The following is a 26,141-nucleotide window of genomic DNA, read 5'->3' as shown; positions in this document are numbered from 1 at the left end:
CTGTTGAATAAAATTACATTTTCAAATAGTTTATCACAACCTCACTGGATTATTGAATATCATGGAAGTCCCACTATAAAACATTTATGGGAATGGAATGTTTTGGCACACTAAAAGTGAATTGTAAGTAATGGATCAAATTAAAAATTAGGTCAGCACCAACAATTTAACTGAATGAATGAACCTAACTGTAAAAGAGATGATGTGCTTGTAGTAGCCGCGCAGCGACATTTACGTTGCAGAAGGATGCAAACACCGCGAGAGTCGCGTGCTTGGCTTGTGGTTTTGCTTCCTCAAAATGTAAACACTGGGAGCTGGTTACCAAGCTAGATACATAGTAAGTATCAAATAGAAATGCGAACTTTTATGTTAAATTATTTGACATGTATAAATGTATTCGGAAGAGTCTCGGATGTATGTTGTTATGCCGGAGACTGAACGCAAAGTTAAATTATTAGCGTGACTGCTAACTAGCTGAACAATGTGTAAATTAGCTCGCTAACGTTAGCTAGCTAACGGTTTGCGCTCTGGCCAACTCCATTGCTTTCATTGTCAATCCAAACATGTTTACCATGACACGTCCATAAGGAGTTGGATGGGGTAGAGATTAGGTAGCTAACTGGGGGTTTAATGTTGGTAAACTGCTAGTCGGCAACACTGTAACATTACCGTTTCAATTCAAGCCCTTTGTCTTTAACTAAAACGACAAAAATAAATGAATGTCTTGTCCTTTCAAATTAAGCATTTCATGAAGACGGTGCGGTTGTTAACTACGCTGGGATGAGTTCAATTTCCCGGTGGTCAAAATGGAGAATAAAGGGACTGATGAGGTGGAGAAATTGAAGACCAAGTTCTTGTCAGCATGGCACAATGTGAAGTACAGTAAGTGCATCGTAATGGTTATTCCATACTCCCCTTTAGGCTCCTGTAATCCTCTACACGTTGTTGTCTCAATCCTTCTAATTTAAGTTAATTGACCACGGCAATTTAAAACAGGCATTGTAAGATTTAACAGCTGTCAGCAGAGTTGCCATTCACTTCAGCACATGATAGATGTGGTAATTATCAGAGCATGTGTGATTATTCTGATAAGATAAGAATCAATTGTGGCTGACTCTGCAGCTTCTCAAGCATGTGTTTATACTCCATATCAGTTCTATACGGATCCTCTGTCTGACCCTAGCAATACTATCTGTGTTTCAGATAGATGATCATAACACAGGTACACCTTGTACTGGGGAAAATAAAAGGCCACTCTAAAATGTGCAGTTTTGTCACAATACACAATACCACATATATCTCAAGTTTTGAGGGAGTGTGCAATTGGCATGCTGACCCCAGGAATGTCCACCATAGCTGTTGCCAGAGCATAAGCTGCCTCCAACGTCGTTTTATAGAATTTGTCAGTACGTCCTACCGGCCTCACAACCGCAGACCACGTGTATGGCATCATGTGGGCGAGCTGATGTCAACGTTGTGAACAGAGTGCCACATGGTGGTTATGGTATGGGCAGGCATATGCTACGGACAACGAACACAATTGCGTTTTATCGGTGGCAATTTGAATGCACAGAGATACCTTGACGAGATCCTGAGGCCCACAATCAACAGCCTGATCAACTCTATGCGAAGGAAATGTGTTGTACTGCATGAGGCGAATGGTGGTTACATCAGATACTGACGGGTTTTCTGATCCACGCCCCTACCTTTTTTTTAAGGTGTCTTTGACCAACCGATGCGTATCTGTATTCCCAGTCATGTGAAATCCATAGATTAGAGCCTAATGAATTTATTTCAATTGACTGATTTCTTTATATGAACTGTAACTCAGTAAAACCTTTTGAAATTGTTGCATGTTGCGTTTTTATATTTTTGTTCAGTATAATAATATATGCCATTTAGCATATGCTTTTATCCATGATCTTCCATTTTTTACATTTTAGTCATTTAGCAGACGCTCTTATCCAGAGCGACTTACAGTAGTGAATGCATACATTTCATACAATTTCATATATATATTTTTTTCTGTGCTGGCCCCCCGTAAGCTACTGAGTTCATTCACAACTACCCACCCTATGACTAATTAACTACTTCATCCTGATCTTTAGGTTGGGCTTTGAAGTCAAAAACCTACTTTAGCAGAAATTCCCCAGTGTTCCTCCTGGGGAAATGCTACCATTTTAAGGCTGACGGTAAGGTAACACACACATACTGATTTTTGGTCTGCATTGCTGTGTTCCCTTTCCGAATAGACTCTTACTCACTGGCTCCTTTTCAATATGTGATTGATCTGATTGAATGTGATTTCATTGATCAGATGAGGACAGCCCAACAGAGAGCTGCAGCACTGAGGTCTGTGATGCACCCCCCGCCACAGGGGGTGACGACGTGGAGGCCTTCCGGAGGGACTTTGCGTCCCGTGTGTGGTTGACCTACAGAGAGGAGTTCCCTGCCCTGCCAGGCTCCTCCCTAACCTCTGACTGTGGCTGGGGCTGTATGCTGAGGGCAGGACAAATGATGCTGGCTCAGGCCCTCATACTACACTTCCTGGGAAGAGGTCAGTGGGATGGCAGAGGGCCAGGGTTGTGTTCATTAGGCACTAAATGGAAGAAACCCTTTTGAAATGGGGACTACCAGAGGTGTATGGGTTGAAATGGTGAGGAACTAACCTGAAATTGTCCAATAAGAATTTATATTGCTACAGTTTATATAGTTGCTTTCTTGCAATGGTTTGCTATGTTGTGCACTGATTAGTACACCCCTGGTCCAGTAAGAAATACTTATTTTAGTTTTCCATTGCAAAAAAAATGTAATACATTTTCTGTTGCGTGCCCTAATGAATGCAATCCAAGTCTATAGTATGACCCTTATAACTCTTACTAAAAAAGGGAAAGTCCTTGGTTCCTCATTCCTTGTGGGTACATTGTCAAACAATATCTGAGAATTTCATAATTTAATGCATTTCGTCATTGAAGTGCTTTCTCTGTTCCTCAGAGTAGGATCTCTTGAGATTCACACTAGTGAATAGGAAACTAATTTACTACCATTTTAATGCAACCATTTAGAAAACAATATTTAAGCCTTAACTTGTTCTTCCACTGAATGTGAAATACAGTATGTCATTAAATACATCTTTTAAGCTATAAAATGACTAATGGCCACTTAAAGAACTGAAATTGATCAATAAATATCTTTCATTCACTCTGCAAGGTCATTATGTTACTGCCTCGTGCCCAAGTCTGTCTCCTTTATGGCATTGGCCACTCACACCCTCGCCACCCCCAGGTGCCCACCCTGTTTGTAGTGCTAAAACGCTGTAAAGGTGAAATACTGGACATACTGAGAGGCCTATAATTGGACTATTATACCATAGGGTTTTCTCATTCTCTTATTTAAAGTCAAACTCAACTATCTGTTATAGCAGAAGATTTAAGCCAAAACTTTATTTCCCAGAGTTCTGAAAGACTTTATTCTAAGGGTCTTTGGTCTGGAGAATGTGGTTCAATGTCTGAGCTGTTGTCATAGACAACAGGCCAAATACTTGTGTATGTATTTTCAGTTTGATCATTTCTGCGGTCGAGCTGAGAGCCAGAACGCCAGTACCATTTTCTGTAGCTTTCTTGTGCTGAATGTAGCTTACATTTTGTTTTCTCAAGATATTGGCATATTTGCAGAACATAAGTGCCTCGTACAAATGTTTTAATATTAAAATGATTTCCTTCGATAGCAGAGTGTTCAACTAACAAAGTGGAAAAGATATACTAGATGTTAAAAAATCCCCTTGACCCTCCTCTGTCTGTGTGCCTCAGACTGGACGTGGTCGGAGGCGTTGGCCCTCCAGCCTCTGGACACAGAGACCTGGACCACCAGTGCAGCCAAGCGTCTGGTGGCCAGCCTGGAGGCCTCACTGCAGGGAGAGAGGCCCTCGGACCCAGGACCAATGCTTCATGCTCCAGGGGCCCCTGGAAGAGCGGAGGAGGCTGACATCCACCAGAGGGAGGTCTACCACCGCACCCTGGTGTCCTGGCTTGGGGACAGCCCTCAGGCACAGCTGGGTGTCCACAGGCTGGTGGAGTTAGGCCTGGTGTCTGGGAAACGGGCAGGGGACTGGTATGGCCCTGCCGTGGTGGCACACATCCTGAGGTGGGTCTGGTTCTACGGTTATATTAATGCTGTTTCACACATCCTGAGGTGGGTCTGGTTCTAGGGTTATATTAATGCTGTTTCACACATCCTGAGGTGGGTCTGGTTCTAGGGTTATATTAATGCTGTTTCACACATCCTGAGGTGGGTCTGGTTCTAGGGTTATATTAATGCTGTTTCACACATCCTGAGGTGGGTCTGGTTCTAGGGTTATATTAATGCTGTTTCACACATCCTGAGGTGGGTCTGGTTCTAGGGTTATATTAATGTTGTTTCACACATCCTGAGGTGGGTCTGGTTCTAGGGTTATATTAATGTTGTTTCACACATCCTGAGGTGGGTCTGGTTCTAGGGTTATATTAATGCTGTTTCACACATCCTGAGGTGGGTCTGGTTCTAGGGTTATATTAATGTTGTTTCACACATCCTGAGGTGGGTCTGGTTCTAGGGTTATATTAATGCTGTTTCACACATCCTGAGGTGGGTCTGGTTCTAGGGTTATATTAATGTTGTTTCACACATCCTGAGGTGGGTCTGGTTCTAGGGTTATATTAATGTTGTTTCGCACATCCTGAGGTGGGTCTGGTTCTAGGGTTATATTAATGTTGTTTCACACATCCTGAGGTGGGTCTGGTTCTAGGGTTATATTAATGTTGTTTCACACATCCTGAGGTGGGTCTGGTTCTAGGGTTATATTAATGCTGTTTCGCACATCCTGAGGTGGGTCTGGTTCTAGGGTTATATTAATGCTGTTTCACACATCCTGAGGTGGGTCTGGTTCTAGGGTTATATTAATGTTGTTTCACACATCCTGAGGTGGGTCTGGTTCTAGGGTTATATTAATGCTGTTTCACACATCCTGAGGTGGGTCTGGTTCTAGGGTTATATTAATGCTGTTTCACACATCCTGAGGTGGGTCTGGTTCTAGGGTTATATTAATGCTGTTTCACACATCCTGAGGTGGGTCTGGTTCTAGGGTTATATTAATGTTGTTTCACACATCCTGAGGTGGGTCTGGTTCTAGGGTTATATTAATGTTGTTTCACACATCCTGAGGTGGGTCTGGTTCTAGGGTTATATTAATGCTGTTTCACACATCCTGAGGTGGGTCTGGTTCTACGGTTATATTAATGCTGTTTCACACATCCTGAGGTGGGTCTGGTTCTACGGTTATATTAATGCTGTTTCACACATCCTGAGGTGGGTCTGGTTCTACGGTTATATTAATGCTGTTTTAGACATTCTTGGTGGCCAACAAATAACCATCTTTCCCTCTCTTTCACTCTTAGAAAAGCTGTAGAGGAGGCAACAGACCCTGGGCTGTCGGGCATAACTGCTTATGTCTCCCAGGACTGTACAGGTATGACAGATGAACCTCCTCTGGGCCCAGGGTCTGGGCATCTCATCAGGAGAAACACAGTGTAGGACAATGGATATAGAGCTGCAATGGAGAGGATCGAGGGAGGATGAGTAGAGAAGGGGATAGAGAGAAAGAGCTGGCCAGGAGAGTGGTAGAGAGGTGACAGGAGGCTAACCACCTCCTCCAACCCCCCCTGTCCTAAATCGTCCTCCCTCCAATAACCTGGATTTTGAATAAAGTCATTCTTCTCAACAGCGAGTGATTGGGACTGGTTGTGTGACAGAGAGAGGAGAATGTTAAGATGAGAGCTGCAGGATCTAGACTCTCCCAGTGTGTGAGGGGATCAGTGTGGGTTCAGTAGTAGGGCACTATAAGAATGAGAGATGTGGACAGCAGCAGTGGATTACACTCTCACTACTGTACAGAATGCAGCTACACTTATGATTGGAGACCTGGGGGAGAGAGTTGAGTACAGAAGTTGCTCTATAGCCTACCTGTGTAATAACACTCGACTGCATCTGTTAGAGATGTTCACTTTATAGTAAAAACATTCATGATCGTTGCAAATGTCCTTCAGTGTGTGATAGCAGGGTTTAGAGGCAGGCAGATGACCAGGCAGACGTTTGACCCCTGTCTGACCTCTGGTATTGATCCCCTATAGTTTACAGTGCTGATGTCATCGATAGCCACCAGTCGTGCGTGACTGGGGGAGCGGATGCCCTGCCCCTTACTGACAGCCGGGCGGTCATCATCTTCATCCCAGTCCGACTGGGGGGAGAGAAGACCAACCCAGAGTACTTCAGCTTTGTCAAGGTGGGAAAAACAATAGCCATAACCCTTGTAGGATGATCCTGTCTTGAATGTAGATTTGAGTGAGTTGCGGATTAAAATCACTAATTGTGAATGTCCAGAAAACACGTACACTTACTACCACTATGTTATATCAGACAAAGGGATCTCTAACCTAATCAGAGAGCCTGTGTGTTAGAAAAAATACATACGCAGTACTATATTTGAATTCCAGATTCAGGTTAAAGGTCGTGTCTGCAGGGAAGTGACCTAATAAAAAGCATGAGCAGACACACACCAAGAAATGTTTGAAGAGTAAAGGTGAATAAACTGTATGAAAATAAGGTCCCACACTATACTGAATGTCCTCCCAACAATTGAATGGGTAGACTTCATCAACGCTTCAACCACGCCTTCAGTTTTATTCATTTTTCACTTCGTTGCTGTAACGTTGCTGATGAAGTTTACCCATTCAATTGTTGGAAGCACATATAGTGTGCAAATTTCGTTATTTATTTTGTCTTACAGGCCCAGTGCAGTCAAAAACATGATTGTCCTGTCTTTTAAATATATTTCCAAACTATGAGGTTGGAATAATATTGTGAAAATGATGATAATGCCCTACTAGTATAAGAGCTGTTTGAAAAGACCGCCTGATATTTCAGCCTGTTTTGGTGAGATGGAGTTTTGGCCTGCCTGGTGACATCACCAGGTGGTAAATTAGTTAGACCAATAAGAATGAGTTCCAACCCTCTCTGCCAATAACAGCTAGTTTTCAGTTTTCCCAGACAGTCTTATCAAAATTATTGGATGAGAAATTGCTCTTTGCTACGAAGCTATTTTTGTAACTTTTTTACAATTTTAATTTAAAATAATTACAGTAAGGTACTTAATTGTTACACATAAATGATTTGATATTAAGAAAAAAAGGCTTTGCCAGCACAGCTACTCATGAGTAGTAGTTCCCCTTCTCAGCTAATTTAGATCTTATAGCAGAGCGACAGTAGACAGCATTACCTACAGCAGTACATAAACCTATTATAATGCATATGGCTGAGTATAAACCTAGAGACAGTAGACAGCATTACCTACAGCAGTACATAAACCTGTTATAATGCATATGGCTGAGTATAAACCTAGAGACAGTAGACAGCATTACCTACGGCAGTACATAAACCTGTTATAATGCATGTTGCTGAGTATAAACCTAGAGACAGTATTAGCTACAGCAGTACATAAACCTGTTGTATATGGCTGAGTATAAACCTAGAGACAGTAATAGCTACAGCAGTACATAAACCTGTTGTATATGGCTGAGTATAAACCTAGAGACAGTAATAGCTACAGCAGTACATAAACCTGTTGTATATGGCTGAGTATAAACCTAGAGACAGTAATAGCTACAGCAGTACATAAACCTGTTGTATATGGCTGAGTATAAACCTAGAGACAGTATTAGCTACAGCAGTACATAAACCTGTTGTATATGGCTGAGTATAAACCTAGAGACAGTATTAGCTACAGCAGTACATAAACCTGTTGTATATGGCTGAGTATAAACCTAGAGACAGTATTAGCTACAGCAGTACATAAACCTGTTCTATATGTCTGAGTATAAACCTAGAGACAGTATTAGCTACAGCAGTACATAAACCTGTTGTATATGGCTGAGTATAAACCTAGAGACAGTATTAGCTACAGCAGTACATAAACCTGTTCTATATGGCTGAGTATAAACCTAGAGACAGTATTAGCTACAACAGTACATAAACCTGTTCTATATGGCTGAGTATAAACCTAGAGACAGTATTAGCTACAACAGTAGGTAAACCTGTTGTAATGCATATGGCTGAGTATAAACCTAGAGATGGTATTAGCTACAGCAGTACATAAACCTGTTGTATATGGCTGAGTATAAACCTAGAGACAGTATTAGCTACAGCAGTACATAAACCTGTTGTATATGGCTGAGTATTTGACCGTGTGTCCCCTGGTCTCCATCCTCCTCAGAGCATATTGAGTCTGGAGTACTGTATTGGTATCATCGGGGGCAAGCCCAAACAGGCCTGCTACTTCGTGGGCTTTCAAGGTTAGTGTTTCACCCAGAAACCAACCAGAGGACTGGAGGACAGTGGAGATAATGTACCGTACTGTCCCCCTCCTCTCTTCTCTCTGTATAAAGAGACAAAGTAAGTTAATGCATTCGTGTTTGTGAGGAGAGGAGTGTGAGTGTGTGTGAAACAGCTCTTATTTTCTCTGACCCATTGAAGCCCTACTCATTTATCACAAGGGGTAAACATCCAAAGTTGTGTCCGTAATTGATTTCCATAGGAGACATTATGCATATCATTTCATTCTCATCCATCCAGCGGGGCCCCAAAGTGAGCCACTCTCCATCACCTTCAGTGGACGGGAGGAACCTTCAGTTGTACATCTTGGCAGTCAATATTTACACATTTACATTTTACCAATTTTGAAATGAAGTGCTGGATGATGTCTAAATGACATGCAATACATTCTCCCTGCCAAGCGTCGACTCCGGCCCGCATACGTAATATGCAAATGGTCGAATATAATTGCATGTTTGTAAAAGTAATTTCCCCACACAAAAATTTAATGACAGCCCCCTTTCTGTGGCCGGGAGGAAAAAATGTGCTTGTACTACAGCATTTGATTATGCAGAGTTGAATCCACCATGGTCGATATTAAAAAACAGGAGGCGTATTGGACTGTAAGAATGCTAACAGTAGCCTAGTGAAATGACTTTTCTGCATAGAAATTGGAGGGAAGGAGTATGTCGCTCGTCGGCGTGGTAGCGTTTGTAATAATCAGATGTTTTTGAATAACTTGTCTTTTGTTTTGTCCTTGCAGATGACAGCTTGATTTACATGGACCCTCATTACTGTCAGTCTTTTGTGGATGTCAGCACTAACCATTTCCCTCTTCAGGTAATGGGAAATTACACTGAGCTGACTGGGGCTCAGTAATGTGAATTTAATAGTTTCTGTTAGTACTTAAGGGTATGAATCCTAAAGCAGCCTCCGTTCAATTACTGAGTCCCTGGCTGCTGATTTATTTGCTACTCAGATATGTGAGGCTGCTGTGGAGGAGAAATATGGAGAATATAGAGAGGCTCAGATACTATGATCCTGAATATTTCAGCAGTAGAACACATAAAAACCCGCATTTATCATTGACTACTGCATTGAAACTTCTCCTGATGCTTGGCTGTAGAGCCAGCACACAGTGGGACAAGAGACCAGGAACAGAGCTATATTTTCTATTTTCACCAGTCTGAGTGTGTGACAACAGGTGAATTTCATTGCATTCATAAAACATAACTTTTTATATTCATAAACTACCTATTTCATACTTATCTTCAATACTTTACTGTATTATCACAATCAATTAAACCATTTTGTTTTTAATAACCAGTAATAATAACAATTGTTGTCAATTTGACACAGCGAACATTTTGTATTTTTAGTCGTATCATTGCCCGTCGCCAAAGAAGATGCCTTTCAGTAAGATGGACCCCAGTTGTACCATAGGCTTTTACTCAAGAAGTGTCCAGGACTACCAGACAATCAGCCACGAACTGTCCAAGGTGGGTGAACTAAAGGCTTTACTATTTAGTCAAAATCATCTTAGTTTATTTCTTAATCATTATCATCAGATAAATGAATACCAAATATGAATGCATAGAACGTGACTGAGAGGAAAGCATATATGTGTTAACTGTAGATAAAAGTGTCTGCTATAATGACCGTATTATACAGTAGTTTGAATGTCTAAGAGAAGTTAAATGAACTGGCCATCTGGTGGCACTATTTAGCTGTTAATCTGAGGCAGTTTCCCTCTCCCTGCTACCATCCCTGCCCTACAACTGTGTGTTGCTTTCATACAGGATGCTCGCGTCTTAACTCAATCAAACTTTTTAGGCTTTTATATAACATTCTTTGTGTTTGTGTATCAGGTGTTGCTGCCATCAGCGAATGAGAAATACCCAGCATTCACTTTCATGCAAGGTCACGGAAGAGATTACAACCTTTCTGCGGAGTTGACCCCGGAGAAGAGGGAATGGCCGTTTATCCGTGACCCACAGAGTTCTGCCGCTACCGCAGGAGACTTCGTGCTGCTCTGAAGGTCGACGCTGCGGTCAAAGGTCATGGTCAGAGACTTAAAACAACCAGCGAAGTGACTTTACCAGACAGACTGAAACCTGCTTATCCAAGGCCAGGACTCTCTGTTCCACAATTATGAAAATACATAGCCGAAATAAAAAAAATCTCACACCAGCATTCATGACTTAATACACGAAACCTAAAAATATTAAAATTGTTATCTTATACTGTAGATAGTTGCTGTTAGTTTTGATTGTTCTGTGGAAATCGTTAACATAGGGCAAAGGATCAAACAAACATACCATGGGTCTGTAAGCGCTATGAGGTTGTACTGAGGGTTATGCGATGTACTGTGTCTTGTACTCTGTGCATTATTGATACAGATGGAGAATTGGGTGCCTTGGCTTATTGGAAGACTAACTCTCAGCCAAATGTAAAACACATTTGCCTTGTAAGGAAATCAGTTCTGCACTTTAGGAGACGGTAGTCATCAGAGGTTATGTGTGAGAATATCACTGTGGTTCTATAGCTGGGCCTTATGACACAGTGAAGTGCTATAGGAGAGTGCCATTCACAGACTATTTTTAAAAGTGTTTAGAAATACTTTGATAGTCCTGGAGGTTTTAATGGTAAAATATGTTCTAGGGTTACGCTCTTATGATTTTGAGACCACATTTACATTAGGAGGAAAAGTTTTAGGTTGCCAAATCATTTCTGATTATTGTCCTTGAAAGGATACAGTACTTTGGTTCATGCATTTTCTTTTTTTCTTTTTTTTTCAAAGCAAATGAATTGTCTAAATGGAAAGGTTTTCCAATGTCACAGTGAAACCCGTCTATAGAGGTGACCGGTACAATGCCTTGCTTCTCTTTGTACTTTCACAATAATTACACTAGTTACGAACTTTAAATATACGTTACCCACATACTAAGTTAATTGTGGTAATTGAGGAATCTCATTTAAATGATGATATTTGTAGAAGCCACAATTTCTTATGTGGGTTAAATGTAATTGAAATGTTCAACTGTAAATGCATAAAGACAGCTACATTCTACCTGTGTTGCAAAATGTTCCCAAAATTCATCTCTTTATCACAATATTGATTCTCACACTGCTGTGCAGCAAAGTAGAATAAAGTCATAAAACCTTTTAGATTTTCTCATCTGATCTGTGCACCTCTTTACAAGCATTAAAGAGAGAGAGATATCTCTGGTAAAAACATTTGTTTTGTCTCATCTTGCCATGCATAATACAAAACTTGTTGTGTTGAAATCCTGTTTATTACCCAGTCAAATGTACTAGATTAAAACTAATCGTATGTGCTAACCATCTCTACAGCCCATTAACCAGCCGGCGGGAAAAATGTGACCCTCTGACACAGGCTGGGATTGTGTCCGCCCGCGGAGGAAAAGAAAATATCCTCGTGCAACGACGCACTGTTGCCATGGGTAATATTTCTTGTGCCCCCATCGTTTGAGCTATGCTGTACATGTTTTCACGTACAATACAAATTATTGTATTGTGAGGAGCTTGGCCTTGGGTTAGGGGGTCAGAGGTCCCAGTTTTGGGGGGAAAGTTGCCCTTCTGAGAGGATGCCACGGTAGGGGTGAGGATGGAAAGAGAGACCGAGAGGAAGAATCAGGGGTCTGTTCTCATGTCCGTTCACTGAGAGAGAGGAACCAGAGAGCTGGCAGAGAACATAATAGCATCATTTTAGAGGAAGTGTCTGAACAGTACATAACAGGCTGTTTTTAGGGCCAAACCGGCTGGCTGTGTGGATGGAGAGATGGACATCGAGTCATCAAATATGCAGCAATGTTTTGGTGCTGTGGCTGTGGAGAGGAATGACATGGGAGGGGGAACGTTATGAGAGGAAGGATTTGTGGATTTTTGTCAGGCCCCAGGTGAACATGAAAGAGTGTTGTGCTGGGGGGCACGGGGCTGGCTGTTGTGTGCTGTAAGGGACTGCTGTGTTCACCATGTATTTACAGGGATGTATGAATATTTGATTAATGAGTCATGGATGGGCTCGGGGGAAATGCACTAAGTAGGCATGCAGCGGCTGTACAAAGCCACACACACACAACCATGCCCTCCTGTTTAACAGAGCACAGCTGCCAATAGTGTCATTGACATTGTGGATTCCAGAAAATCTAATCTGCCCAGCCGAGCACATTCCTCACATGAAAGGGACTCCATGAGAGGCATCTTTCTGTCCCAGAGTTTGGAGCTCACAGATAGACGCTCAATAAAGATTTTATTTTGGTGTCATTCACGGGAGGAAATGGCTTGTGTCACTGGTCACGCAGCCCTTGGGCGACTTGTCGGTTAATGCGCGGGAATGGAATGAAGCAGAGTTTTGGTGGAATCGGCAGCACGCAAGTTCTTGGGACTAGGCCTACAGATCTGACAGAGTCTCTGAGGGCTAGAGTAAGACCCTTCAATACAATGTGTTTGGGTCAAGATGTGTAAAAAACAACAACATTCACACAGAAAAATATGAAAATACAGTATTTAAGCCAAATCAGGATAGTAAATCCAACCCTGTTACATTCCACTATTCTACTGTAGATGTTTGAGATTAGTCTTGTTAAACCCTTAGATCATTATGGTGCAGCATAACCTTTGATCTTGCAGTGCCATTAAACATGTTGCATTTATAATGCAGAGAGCTGTTTAATTTGGATATTGGCCATCTTCATGAACTCAGCGCTGTGTATACCCAGCCAGGTCTGCTGCAGCCCAGAGCACAGGATGATGGATGGTAGGGGGCACATCCACTGGAATTAAATCTGGTCCAACAGATTACAGGAAGATAAACAGGGTGTATGTGTGTGCGCGTGTGCGTGCGTACGGTACGTTTGTGTGTTAAGGCAGCCGCATACATACAGTGCCTTCAGAAAGTATTCACACCCCTTGACTTTTTCCACATTTAGTTGTTTTACTGACTGAATTGTAAGATATTTTGTGTTACTGGCCTACACACAATACCCAATAATGTCAAAGACATTTTTACAAATGAATAAAAAATTAAAAGCTGAAATGTCTTGAGACAATAAGTATTCAACCCCCTTTTTTTTGGAAAGCTTAAATAAATTCAGGAGTAAAAATGTGCTTAACAAGTCGCATAATAAGTTGCATGGACTCACTCTGGATGCATTAGTAGTGTTTAACATGATTTTTGAATGACTACCTCATCTCTGTACCACACAGTGAATTTCGAACACAGATTCAACCACAAAGATCAGGGAGGTTTTACAATTGCCTCGCAAAGAATTTACAAATGTTCAAATTTTTCTTCCACTTTGACATTAAGGATTATTTTGTGTAGATCATTGACAAGAAATTAAATCAATTTTAATCACATCTTGTAACAAAACAAAATGTGAAAAAAGTCAATGGGTGTGAATACTTTCTGAAGACACTGTAAGTTCGGTTTGCTCCTAGCAGAACTCGGCATAGGGAAGTGAACATCTGTGCTTGCATACCTTCACTTGGAAATATTACTGTTTGTCCCTCTTGAGAACCAAAAGCAACAACATAGCCAGTATACACTTCCTCAAAATAGTCCTAATTTGTCTAAGACAGGGCTCTCTAACCCTGTTTCAGGAGTGCCACCGTCCTGTAGGTTTTCACCCCAACCCTAATCTACCACACCTGATTCAGATAATTAGCTGGTTGATAAACTGATTCAGGTTAGTTACAACAGGAGTTGAAGGCTTGGAGTGAAAACCTACAGGAGGGTAGCTCTCCAGGAACAGGGTTAGAGACCCTGATTTAAGATAAATCAAGAAATCTGTCATTCATTTTCATGTTTTTATAAGGTCTTATTTGATTAATTTTACAATTATCTAAGATGTTTGGTGCAGTATTTCTCAAGCGAAAAAATGTGCATGAAAACTAGTTTGCTCTTGTTGAATGAAAACAAGCACTTCATTGAAGAATCCCGTCCATAGTTGCCACTCCTAGGAGTAATACTGTTGACCAATCACCGACGAAGGGTCGTAGACTTTTGCTACCAAACTTCGACTCACCTCAAGAAAAAATTTCTTGTGCACGAACAGCCTGAAAACCTGCCGAACACCAAAATGATCAAAAACGTCACAAAATGTTGTTATAATAAATGCATAATAATATAATGTGTATATATATATATATATATATATATATAATATAATATAATATACAGTGCATTCGGAATATATTCAGACCCCTTGACTTTTTCCACATTTTGTTAAGTTACAGCCTCATCAACCTACACACAATACCCAATAATGACAAAGCAAAAACTGTTTCCTTGTCAATTTTAGAAAATGTATATGAATAAAAACTCTTACAGTTACATAAGTATACAGACCCTTTACTCAGTACTTTTCACCTTAATTACAGCCTCGAGTCTTCTTGGGTATGACGCCACAAGCTTGGGGAGTTTCTCCCGTTCTTCTCTGCAGATCCTCTAAAGCCCTGTCGGGTTGGATGGGGAGCGTCGCTGCACAGCTATTTTCAGGTTCAAGTCCGGGCTCTGGCTGGGCCACTCAAGGACATTCAGACTTGTCCCGAAGCCACTCCTGCATTGTCTTGGCTGTGTGCTTAGGGTCGTTGTCCTGTTGGAAGGTGAACCTTCGCCACAGTCTGAGGTCCATAGCACTCTGGAGCATGTTTTCATCAAGGATCTATCTGTACTTTGCTCCGTTCATCTTTCCTTCGATCCTGACTAGTCTTGCCACTGAAAAACATCCCCACAGCATGATGCTTGGACACGCCTACTAATTCCAGGGTTTTTCTTTCTTTTTTACTATTTTCTACATTGTAGAACAGTTGTGAAGACATCAAAACCATGAAATAACACATATGGAATCATGTACTGTAGTAACCAAAAAAGTGTTAAACAAATCAAAATATATATTATATTTGAGATTCTTCAAAGTAGTCACACTTTGCCTTGATGACAGCTTTGCACACTCCACTCTTGGCATTCTCTCAACCAGCTCCATGAGGTAGTCACCTGTAATGCATTTCAATTAACAGGTGTGCCTTGTTAAAAGTTAATTTGTGGAAATTCTTTCCAAACAGTTGTGTTGTGACAAGGTAGGGGTGGTATACAGAAAATAGCCCTATTTGGTAAAAGACCAAGTCCATATTACAGCAAGAACAGCTCAAATAAGCAAAGAGAAATGACAGTCCATCATTACTTTAAGACAAGAAGGTCAGTCAATCTGGAAAATTTAAAGAACTTTGAAAGTTTCTTCAAGTGCAGTCACAAAAACCATCAAGCGCTATGATGAAACTGGCTCTCATGAGGTCCGCTACAGGAAAGGAAGTCCAGCTGCAGTTCATTAGAGTTACCATTCTCAGAAATTGCAGCCCAAATAAATGCTTCACAGAGTTCAAATAACAGACAAATCTCAACATCAACTGTTTATAGGAGACTGCGTGAATCAGGCTTTTATGGTCGAATTGCTGCAAAGAAACCACTACTAAAGGACACCAATAATAAGAAGAGACTTGCTTGGAACAAGAAACATGAGCAATGGACATTAGACCAGTGGAAATCTGTACTTTGGTCAGATGAGTACAAATTTGAGATTTTTGGTTGTAACCACAATGTCTTTGTGAGACACAGAGTAGGTGAACGGATGATCTTCGCATGTGTGGTTCCCACCGTGAAGCATGGAGGAGGAGGTGTGGAGGTGCTTTGCTGGTGACACTGTCAGTGATTTATTTAGAATTCAAGGCACACTTCACCAGCATGGCTACCACAGTATTCTGCAGCGCTACACCATTCCATCTGGTTTGCACTTAGTGGGACTATCATTTGTTTTTCAAAAGGACAATGACCCAAAACACACCCCCAGGCTGTGTAAGGGCTATTTGACCATGAAGGAGAGTGATGGAGTGCTGGTCTCCACAATCACCCGACTTCCACCCAATTGACATGGTTTGGGATGAGTTGGACTGCAGACTGAAGGAAAAGCAGCCAACAAGTGCTCAGCATATGTGGGAACTGCTTCAAGACTGTTGGAAAAGCATTGGGGCGGCAGTGGTTAGTGGTTAGAGCGTTTGACTAGTAACCAAAAGGTTGCAGATCGAATCCCCGAGCTGACAAGGTAGAAATCTGTTGTTCTGCCCCTGAACAAGTCAGTGTTCCTCGGCCGTCATTGAAAATAAGAATTTGTTCTTAACCTCCCTGGGCAAGGTGGGACGTTTTCGTCCCACCTAGTCAACAGCCAGTGGAATCGTGTGGCGCGAAATACAATACCTCATAAATGCTATAACTTCAATTTCTCAAACATATGACTATTTTACACCATTTTAAAGACAAGACTCTCGTTAATCTAACCACACTGTCTGATTTCAAAAAGGCTTTACAGCGAAAGCAAAACATTAGATTATGTCAGGAGAGTACCCTGTCAAAAATAATCACGCAGCCATTTTCAAAGCATGCATATATGTCACAAAAACCAAAACCACAGCTAAATGCAGCACTAATCTTTGATGATCTTCATCAGATGACACTCCTAGGACATTATGTTATACAATACATGCATGCTTTGTTCAATCAAGTTCATATTTATATCAAAAAACAGCTTTTTACATTAGCATGTGATGTTCAGAACTAGCATACCCACCGCAAACTTCCGGTGAATTTACTTAATTACTCACGATTAACGTTCACAAAATACATAACAATTATTTTAAGAATTATAGATACAGAACTCCTTTATGCAATCGCGGTGTCAGATTTTAAAATAGCTTTTCGGCGAAAGCACATTTTGCAATATTCTGAGTAGATAGCCCGGCCATCACGGCTAGCTAATTTGACACCCACCAAGTTTGGCCCTCACCAAACTCAGATTTACTATTAGAAGAATTGGATTATCTTTGCTGTTCTTCGTCAGAATGCACTCCCAGGACTTCTACTTCAACAACAAATGTTGTTTTGGTTCGAAATAATCCATAGCTATATTGAAATAGCTCCGTTTTGTTCGTGCGTTGAGGTCAGTATCCGAAGGGTGACGAGCGGGTGACATTTCGTGACAAAAAATTTCAAAATATTCCATTACCGTACCATTACCGTACGAAGCATATCAAACGCTGTTTAAAATAAATTTTGATGCGATTTTTCTCATAAAATAGCGATAATATTCCAACCGGGCGACATTGTATTCGTTCAAAGAGAGAAAGAAAAAAATGGAGTCCTCTCGTGCACGCGCGCTCCAGTGTCAGTGTTCCCTGCCTGACCACTCACAAACACTCCTGCTGTTTTCGCCCAGAGACTGCAGAGCTCTCATTCCATTTTCTGGTGCCTTCTTAGAGCCAATGGAAGCATTAGAAAATGTCACGTTACAGCAGAGATGCTGTATTTTTGATAGAGATGCCCTAGAAGAACAACAAATTGTCAGACAGGGCACTTCCTGTCTGGAATCTTCTCAGGTTTTGGCCTGCCATATGAGTTCTGTTATACTCATAGACACCATTCAAACAGTTTTAGAAAATGTAGAGTGTTTTCTATCCAAATCTACTAATTATATGCATATTCTCGTTTCTGGGTAAGAGTAGTAACCAGTTTAAATCGGGTACGTTTTTTATCCGGCCGTGAAAATACTGCCCCCTAGCCCCAACAGGTTAACTGACTTGCCTAGTTAAATAAAGGTAAAATAAAAAATTAAAAAATTCCAGGAGAAACTGACTGAGAGAATGCCAAGAGTGTGCAAAGATGTCATCAAGACAAAGGGTGGCTACTTTGAAGAATCTAAAATATATTTTGATTTGTTTAACACTTTTTTGGTTACTACATGATTCCATATGTGTCATTTCATAGTTGTGATGTCTTCACTATTATTATACAATGCAGAAAATAGTAAAAATAAAGAAAATCCTGGAATGAGTACCGTAATTTCCGGACTATTGAGCGCACCTGAATATAAGCCGCACCCACTGAATTTTTTATTTATTTTTATTTTGAACATAAATAAGCCGCACATGTCTATAAGCCGCAGGTGCCTACCGGTACATTGAAACAAATGAACTTTACACAGGCTTTAACGAAACACGGCTTGTAAGAAAAATAAATAGACTTTAACGAAACACGGCTTGTAACAAAAATAAATAGGCTTTAACGAAACACGGCTTGTAACAGAAATAAATAGGCTTTAACGAAACACGGCTTGTCATCGACTCATTAAGACCAAGCTCCCGTGCAGCAGCTCTATTAACCAGCCAGATCAATCGCCTTCAACTTGAAAGCTGCATCATATCAGAATGATGGGAAGTTTGAGTGCGCTCGATTTAATCTAAACAGTAAACAAAAAAGTTGTTTGACCTTAACCCGTTCGGAAATTTCATTGGTCTAACGAAAGCTTCATGCCGCCAAAAAACTGAGCACGTCACAGAATGTGTTTATTTGGAAGAAAAAAAATTGAAAGCGGGAAAAATCCATATATTAGCCACGTCATTGTTTAAGCCGCGAGGTTCAAAGCGTGGGAAAAAAGTTGCGGCTTATGGTCCGGAAATTACGGTAGATGTGTCCAAACTTTTGACTGGTACTGTATATGTCATAATATATGCACCGTTTGTGTGCTTGTGTGCATGCTTGAGTGTATGTGTGTGTTCATTCATGGATTGTGACCTATGTACACACTGACATGCAGTGTTAATGTGAAGTCCTCCTCTCAGGTGTCTGGACCCATCCCCTCCCAAACCATCCCTGTTCCTACGCCAGGTTCAGCGGTGCTACATTTACGCCCGGCCCTTGCCCCTCCGTCATCGTCCACCTTTGTGGAATGGAATGCAGTGCTTCTTCAAACAGGTACCTCCACCACTTTGAAATCTCATCTCGGTGTGATAAGTCTAACAGGCTAAATATATTCGCTCTAGCAGTCGTCAGAACATAAATACTGCCTGGTGCATGAATGTCTCCGTTTCAAAGTGTGACCGCTCACACATCCGTCCCCTCTTCTCACTCCTGTCTTTTCCTGCCCTAACCTGAACCGTTCTGTCCTGTCCCATCCTGTCCTGTCCCATCCGTCCTGTCCCATCCTGTCCTGTCACTCTGTCCTGTCCTGTCTCTCTGTCCTGTCCCATCCTGTACTGTCTCTCTGTACTGTCCTGTCTCTCTGTCCTGTCCCATCCTGTCCTGTCTCTCTGTCCTGTCCCATCCTGTCCTATCCTGGTTCAGTTGTTTGGGCTCCTGAGGAGTGCTGAGGTGTCGCATGCCTCATGTCTCTGCTGGCCCTATGCCAGACACTCGACATGATGCAGCCATACATCAACAGCCACTAAGATCATCCTCCTAGAGATGTCCAGCAAAGACCTGAAGAATACTCTGAAGAATTTCAATGAAATATTTAAGATGTGGTTAAATTGTATTACAATATGACTTTGTGTTGGGAATGGGAGGCGTCTGTGTCCCCTCTTTCTGCTGAGCACTGTCATGGCAGGAACCCAAAGAAAAGCCTCCTAGCCGGTGTTGGCTTACCTTGCTTGGCTGTGACAACACGGAGGGCACTGGAGTTAACATTTAGATAACGGACGTGTGTGCCGGTTTCGATTTCCATTCCCGGTGACAGGGAATCTCGGGCGAATCGGGAGCACTCCAGCGTTCTCGCGTCTCCCGTGTGTTGTGGAGGAACACCGAAATTCCTCATTCCCATCTCCTCTCAGTCCTGGCCAGCCATCTGTCAGCTTTTGCTAACCAGATGCATTCGCAGCCTGAGAAGAAAGGAGCCAGCACCTCACCAGGGCTGAAGGCATGGGATATTACCTGCTATATAGCTGTCGACTCACTTTTCCTGCACTGCTGTGTTGAGAGGGGTGGCAAGTCTGTGTGTGTATTACACACACACGGTTCCCTCAACCACTAGCCTTATCTTTCCCTGCCATGTCTGTGAATCAGTCTCTGCCACAACCGTACAAGCTTTCATAGTCCTGCTCACTCTACGTAGAGTGCATTCAGAAAGTATTCAGACCCCTTGACTTTTTCCACATTTTTTTACATTATAGCCTTTTTCTAAAATGTATTAAACAAAACATTTTCCTCATCAATCTACACACAATACACACAATACCCCATAAGGATAATGATTTACACCGGTCTAATGTCCATTGCTCTTGTTTCTTGGCCCAAGCAAGTCTCTTCTTCTTATTGGTGTCCTTTAGTAGTGGTTTCTTTGCAGAAATTCAACCATGAAGGCCTGATTCACAGTCTCCTCTGAACAGTTGATGTTGAGATGTGTCTGTTACTTCAACTCTGTGAAGCATTTATTTGGTCTGCAATCTGAGGTGCAGTTAACTCTAATGAACATATCCTCTGCAGCAGAGGTAACTCTGGGTCTTCCTTTCCTGTGGTGTTCCTCATGAGAGCCAGTTTCATCATATTGCTTGATGGTTTTTGCGACTGCACTTGAAGAAACTTTCAAAGTTCTTAAAATGTTCCGGATTGACTAACATTCATGTCTTAAAGTAATGATGGTTTCTCTTTGGTTATTTGAGCTGTTTTTGCCATATTATGTAAACTGGTAATCTCTGTATACCCATCGCAAGACCCACTGGTTGATGCTTATTTATAAAACCCTCTTATAAAACCCTCCCACTCATCTGAGATATCTACTGCAGCCCTCATCCTCCATTTTTTTTACATTTTAGTCATTTAGCAGACGCTCTTATCCAGAGCGACTTACAGTAGTGAATGCATACATTTCAATTCATTTCATACTTTTTTCCCCCCCGTACTGGCCCCCCGTGGGAATCGAACCCACAACCCTGGCGTTGCAAACACCATGCTGGCGTTGCAAACTCCATGCTCTACCAACTGAGCCATAGGGAGGCTCCACATACAACACCTGTTCTGCCAGTCACATTCTGTTAAATGTCCCCAAATCACACACATCCCTGGGTCGCTCCTCTTTTCAGTTCGCTGCAGCTAGCGACTGAAACAAGCTGCAACAAACACTCAAACTGGACAATTTTATCTCAATCTCTTAATTCAAAGACTCAATCATGGACACTCTTACTGACAGTTGTGGCTGCTTTGTGTGTTGTATTGTTGTCTCTACCTTCTTGCCCTTTGTGCTGTTGTCTGTGCCCAATAATGTTTGTACCATGTTTTGTGCTGATACCATGCTGTGTTGCTACCAAGTTGTTGTTATGTTGTGTTGCTACCATGCTGTGTTGTCATGTGTTGCTGCCTTGTTATGTTGTTGTCTTAGGTCTCTCTTTATGTAGTGTTGTGTTGTCTCTCTTGTTGTGATGTGTGTTTTGTCCTATATTTTGTCTTTTGGTAGGCCGTCATTGTAAATAAGAATTTGTTCTTACCCTACTTGCCTAGTTAAATAAAGGTTAAATTAAATTAAATTAATAAAATAATGGACTTGGTATTTTACCAAATAGGGCTATGTTCTGTATACCACTCCTACCTTGTCACAAGAAAACTGATTGGCTGAAACGCATTAAGAAGGAAAGAAATTCCACAAATTAACTTTTAACAAGGCACACCTGTTAATTGAAATGCATTCCAGGTGACTACCTCATGAAGCTGGTTGAGAGAATGCCAAGAGTGTGTAAAGCTGTCATCAAGGCAAAGGGTGGCTACTTTGAAGAATCTCAAATAGAAAATATATTTTGGTATGTTTAACACTTTTTTGGTTACTACATGATTCCATGTGTGTTATTTCATAGTTTTGATGTCTTCACTATTATTCTACAATGTAGAAAATAGTTAAAATAAAGAAAATCCTGGAATGAGTAGGTGTCCAAATTTTTGACTGGTACTATATGTGTTTGAGAATGTGTGTATGCATACACATTCACGTGTGTACGTGAATAGAATTGTGCGTGATTGCATGTGTAAGTACTTGTGTATGTGCACACAGGCAAGATCACACACACACACACACACACACACACACACACACACACACACACACACACACACACACACACACGCACACACACACACACACACACACACACACACACACACACACACACACACACACACACACACACACACACACACACACACACACACACAACTATCCTCCTGCGGCTGTAGGGCCTAGCTTGCTGCTCCATGATCCTGGTGCTGCAGAGAGACGCCATAAAGCCAGACTAATTAAAGGGGATCTGGCTGTAATTACCTCAGTGAATCAACTTAATCAGTACCTGCACCTGTTAAAGACTCAACCTGATGGTGTAATCAAACCTTTTTTTAATACCCCAGAAATTTGAATTATAAAAAATGATATGCCTGGTAATCGCTTGGATTTCGAAACACTTTTACCAATGAGTGGACCATTGTCCGAGATAAATATTAAAAAATGAGGTTAGAGGAGCGGAGCCAGGAGACTGGATGTCAGGAAGAAAATGTCAGGATAGTGGAACGTCTCTGGTGGCTATTGGTGTGCATCCGCCCATGGAGTTAGTTATTTACACAGCGTAGTGACAAGATCACACATACAACCACTCTGATGTGGAGGTGAGAGGAGTGTCATAACAACAGTATAGTGAAGACACTGTGCGTGTGCGCGCGCGTGTTTGTGTGCGTGTGTGTGTGTTCTAAAAGTATACCATAACAACTGCAAAACACAGATAGCACGTTGGATCAAATCATTAATGTATTAATGTGCCCATTATTCTAAGACTTGGTCCCCACACTCCGTTGAAATATAGGTCTTCTCAACACATATACCTAATATACTAAAAAAGAACATTTAAAATGATTCAGTGGCTTGTGTGAACGCATTAATTTTCAGTACTAAAAATATATTTTTAAGCAGGTCTCAGGCCCTACTTTTTCTCTGGCTGAAATGCATAATGGATTCCCATCTAATCCATTATAACCAGAGAGAGAGAGAGAGTCTTCATCCCTCCTCCACCCGGGGTTGTTCTTCTTTAAATGAAGTTTTAATAAAGCACGATGGAGGGTGTCCAAGGTCAATTACAAGACTCTGTCCATCCCACCGTCCAAATTCTACATGGTGCTTAGTTAACCATAATATGTGTCAGTGGTCTGATTCAACTCCACACGTAAATGTCGGCTATGCAGACTACACACGAAGGCTGAATCTATCCAACACTTCTGTGTCTGTTTACTGTTGACTATTTGTCCACCTGATTGGCAACTCAGGTCGCCACTGTCAGTGACAAGCGAATTAGAGAGCTCACTGTCGCCAGCGCTCATTTGTCAGTGCTTGAGGTGGAGGGATATCTCTTTATGCATCAAGAATACGTTAAAAGTTACTGTGGAGGGGTAGAGAGAGGTGAAGTTATACATTTTCTCTCCGTGGTGGTTGGCAGGTAGGAACTGGCGGGGGTGAAACCATGGTCCGCCACCCTATTTAAAAGAGTAAGGAGGATTTAATGTAATGGTGATTATGAATACACTTATGTATTCATTTAAGCTATAAACGACGGGCCGAGTCGGCACAAAAAAACAAACTGCCTCGCTTCCGGCAGCCATTTTAATTAAATGCCATGGATTGTCAAATTTATCGATCCTCCACCCTGACATGAAGCCTGAGGGATGTCTTGAGCCATTTCCATATTTTTACTGGCCTCTCTCTAATGTGAGATGAGGAGAGGGAGATGGAGGGAGGCTCGGCTGGCTAAATAGGCATGGCTGTTATGGGAAAGAGAGGAGGAGGAGGGATATGTCCTGAAGCAATAGCCCCAGTGTTATGGGACTACGCCCTCTACCCTTTCCCTTTCTCTCTCCGCTCTCTCCCCTTCTCTTCCCCATCTCTCCTCTCCCCTCTATTCCCCTTCTTCTGTCTCTCCATTCTCTTCCCCCCTCTTCTCTCTCTCGCATCTCGTCTTTCTCCCCACTCTCTCTCCCCTTTCTTCCCCTCTCTCTTTCTCTCCCACTCTCCCTCTCACCCTCTCTCCACTCCCTCTCTCTCTCTCTCTCTCTCCTCTCTTTCCCTCTCCCTATAACCCCCTTCTCCTTCTCTCTCCATCTCTCCTCTCCCCCTTCTTCCCCCTCCCTCCTCTCCCCTCTCCTCTCTCTCCCCTTTCTGCCCATCTCTCTCTTCCAACTCTCTCTCTCCCCTCTCTTCCCTCCTCTCCTTCTCCCCTCCCCCCTCCTCGCGTTGAGCTGTATAGAGATGGGCCTTTGACAGCCCTACAGCTGTTCTCCTAATTGTTCATTAAGTGTTCTATTGATTCCCTGATTTAGAGTACATGTGTCTTTCAGACGCAGCTCTCGTGTGAAGTGGCAGGCCCTAACACACACACACACACACACACACACACACACACACACACACACACACACACACACACACACACACACACACACACACACACACACACACACACACACACACACACACACACACACACACACATCCCGGGCCAGATGACAGGGCCGGCTGATGCAGAGAATGCGAGCTGCCACTTCCAATCGAGGGCCCCCCTCTCTCTCTCTCTCTGAGGGGCCGACGGTGCCCAGGAAGCAGCTCTACAAGGCACTAGGCCGGCAGGCAGGGTTTTATTTTCTAAACTTTTAGCATCAATCAATTAAAGTGGCGACAGCAGCATGGAAAAATATTTAATTCCTTGTTAAGCGCGGCGGCCCCAGATTGCACCTGGTTGAAAAGAGAAGCTGTTGTGCGAGTTTATTAGAGCTCTGCTACCCTCACTGATTACCAGGTTAGTCCTATCTATGAAGAGCACAGCTTGACTGGAAAATAATACAGAGAGAGAGGAAAGAGGGAGGGATAGAGGGAAGGAGAATGCTTTCATTCGCCTGCATGCAGCGTCGACTTGAGGTAATATTTTTGCCGACGTGATCATCTCCAATTGAGGATTATGGCATTCACTAGGATCACAAGGATCTCTTGGCAGAAGGGTCCAGATTTAATCTACAGACAGAACTGAGAAAACAATATAGAACTTGGGCTCCTGCATACATCTCATATGGTCTCATCTCAAATAGACTAAGATAAAACTAAAAGTTATTTAGATTCCCATAACGGACACATCTGCTGTTTTATATGCAACAAAGATGCCGCCTCAGATCACTTGCTGAGGGCTCAACATACAGATGTAGGATCTTCATTTGAGACAGTTTCCTACAGCAGGAAAAGTATCCTGCAGCAACAAGAAATCTGAGTTATTATGTGAATTATAATAATGGACATTGTTTTGTAGGGGTTGATACATTTTTCCTCAGGGCAAATCAAGTCTGGCATTTTAAAGTGGAAATTCTAAACTTTAGAAGCCTTTTTAAACCTCGAATACACTACAAGTTTGCATTCTCAGCAACAAAAGGATGATGATCAAATTAAGATCCTACATCTATACACAGCCAAGTCCGCGTGACACTCATCTTCAACCAGCCTATCCCACTCCCTCTGTCATGATAAAAATAGATGAAAACACTGAATAAGATCAAACCTGATGTTACATTGGAACATGTTTTTTTCTCTATGAAGTTGAATATGAAATTCTAAACACGTTTAGTAGGCTACAGTGTAATTCATTTCAGCGCTATTATAAATGTATAGAAGAAAACACACTGAATTGAAATAGTAATAGTATTGTAAATCTGGTCAAGGCCAGACCAAAGGTAGAAAGATCTGGAGAGTATCTGTAGCTGTCTCTTTTTGTTCTAAAGCTCCACAATTTGGCTTTCAAATTGGACTGAGCGCTTCACTGAGTCAAGTCATGTACTCCCTCTCGCCGTAGCTGGTGGTCTCTCCATTTCCTGGGCAAGTGAAGAACCT

The 26,141-nt window shown here is 42.0% G+C and overlaps 1 protein-coding gene across 1 annotated transcript; it reads left to right on the top strand.

Moving 5' to 3' along the window:
- Positions 1 to 241: 241 nt before the first annotated feature.
- atg4c (autophagy related 4C, cysteine peptidase) lies at positions 242 to 11,568 on the top strand. The gene is made up of 11 exons (XM_014123442.2): positions 242 to 337; positions 743 to 882; positions 2,109 to 2,192; positions 2,318 to 2,557; positions 3,810 to 4,143; positions 5,433 to 5,503; positions 6,165 to 6,316; positions 8,303 to 8,381; positions 9,164 to 9,240; positions 9,780 to 9,899; positions 10,269 to 11,568. The coding sequence occupies exons 2-11, from the start codon at positions 807 to 809 to the stop codon at positions 10,434 to 10,436; spliced, it is 1,401 nt and encodes a 466-aa protein (XP_013978917.2). The 5' UTR covers positions 242 to 337; positions 743 to 806; the 3' UTR covers positions 10,437 to 11,568.
- Positions 11,569 to 26,141: the final 14,573 nt, after the last annotated feature.

The sequence above is a fragment of the Salmo salar genome, chromosome ssa10 (assembly GCF_905237065.1).
Source record: "Salmo salar chromosome ssa10, Ssal_v3.1, whole genome shotgun sequence".
Lineage (NCBI taxonomy): Eukaryota > Metazoa > Chordata > Actinopteri > Salmoniformes > Salmonidae > Salmo > Salmo salar.
Note: the sequence above shows the minus strand (reverse complement) of the source record. Positions and strands in the feature narration are given on the sequence as shown.

What these genes read in the sequence shown, in the direction of transcription:
- atg4c (XM_014123442.2), top strand. Translation starts at nt 807, where the DNA reads ATGGAGAATAAAGGGACTGATGAGGTGGAGAAATTGAAGACCAAGTTC. An exon ending in GTGGTGGCACACATCCTGAG is followed by an intron (nt 4,144 to 5,432) that starts GTGGGTCTGGTT and finishes TTTCACTCTTAG; the next exon opens with AAAAGCTGTAGAGGAGGCAA. An exon ending in TGTCTCCCAGGACTGTACAG is followed by an intron (nt 5,504 to 6,164) that starts GTATGACAGATG and finishes GATCCCCTATAG; the next exon opens with TTTACAGTGCTGATGTCATC.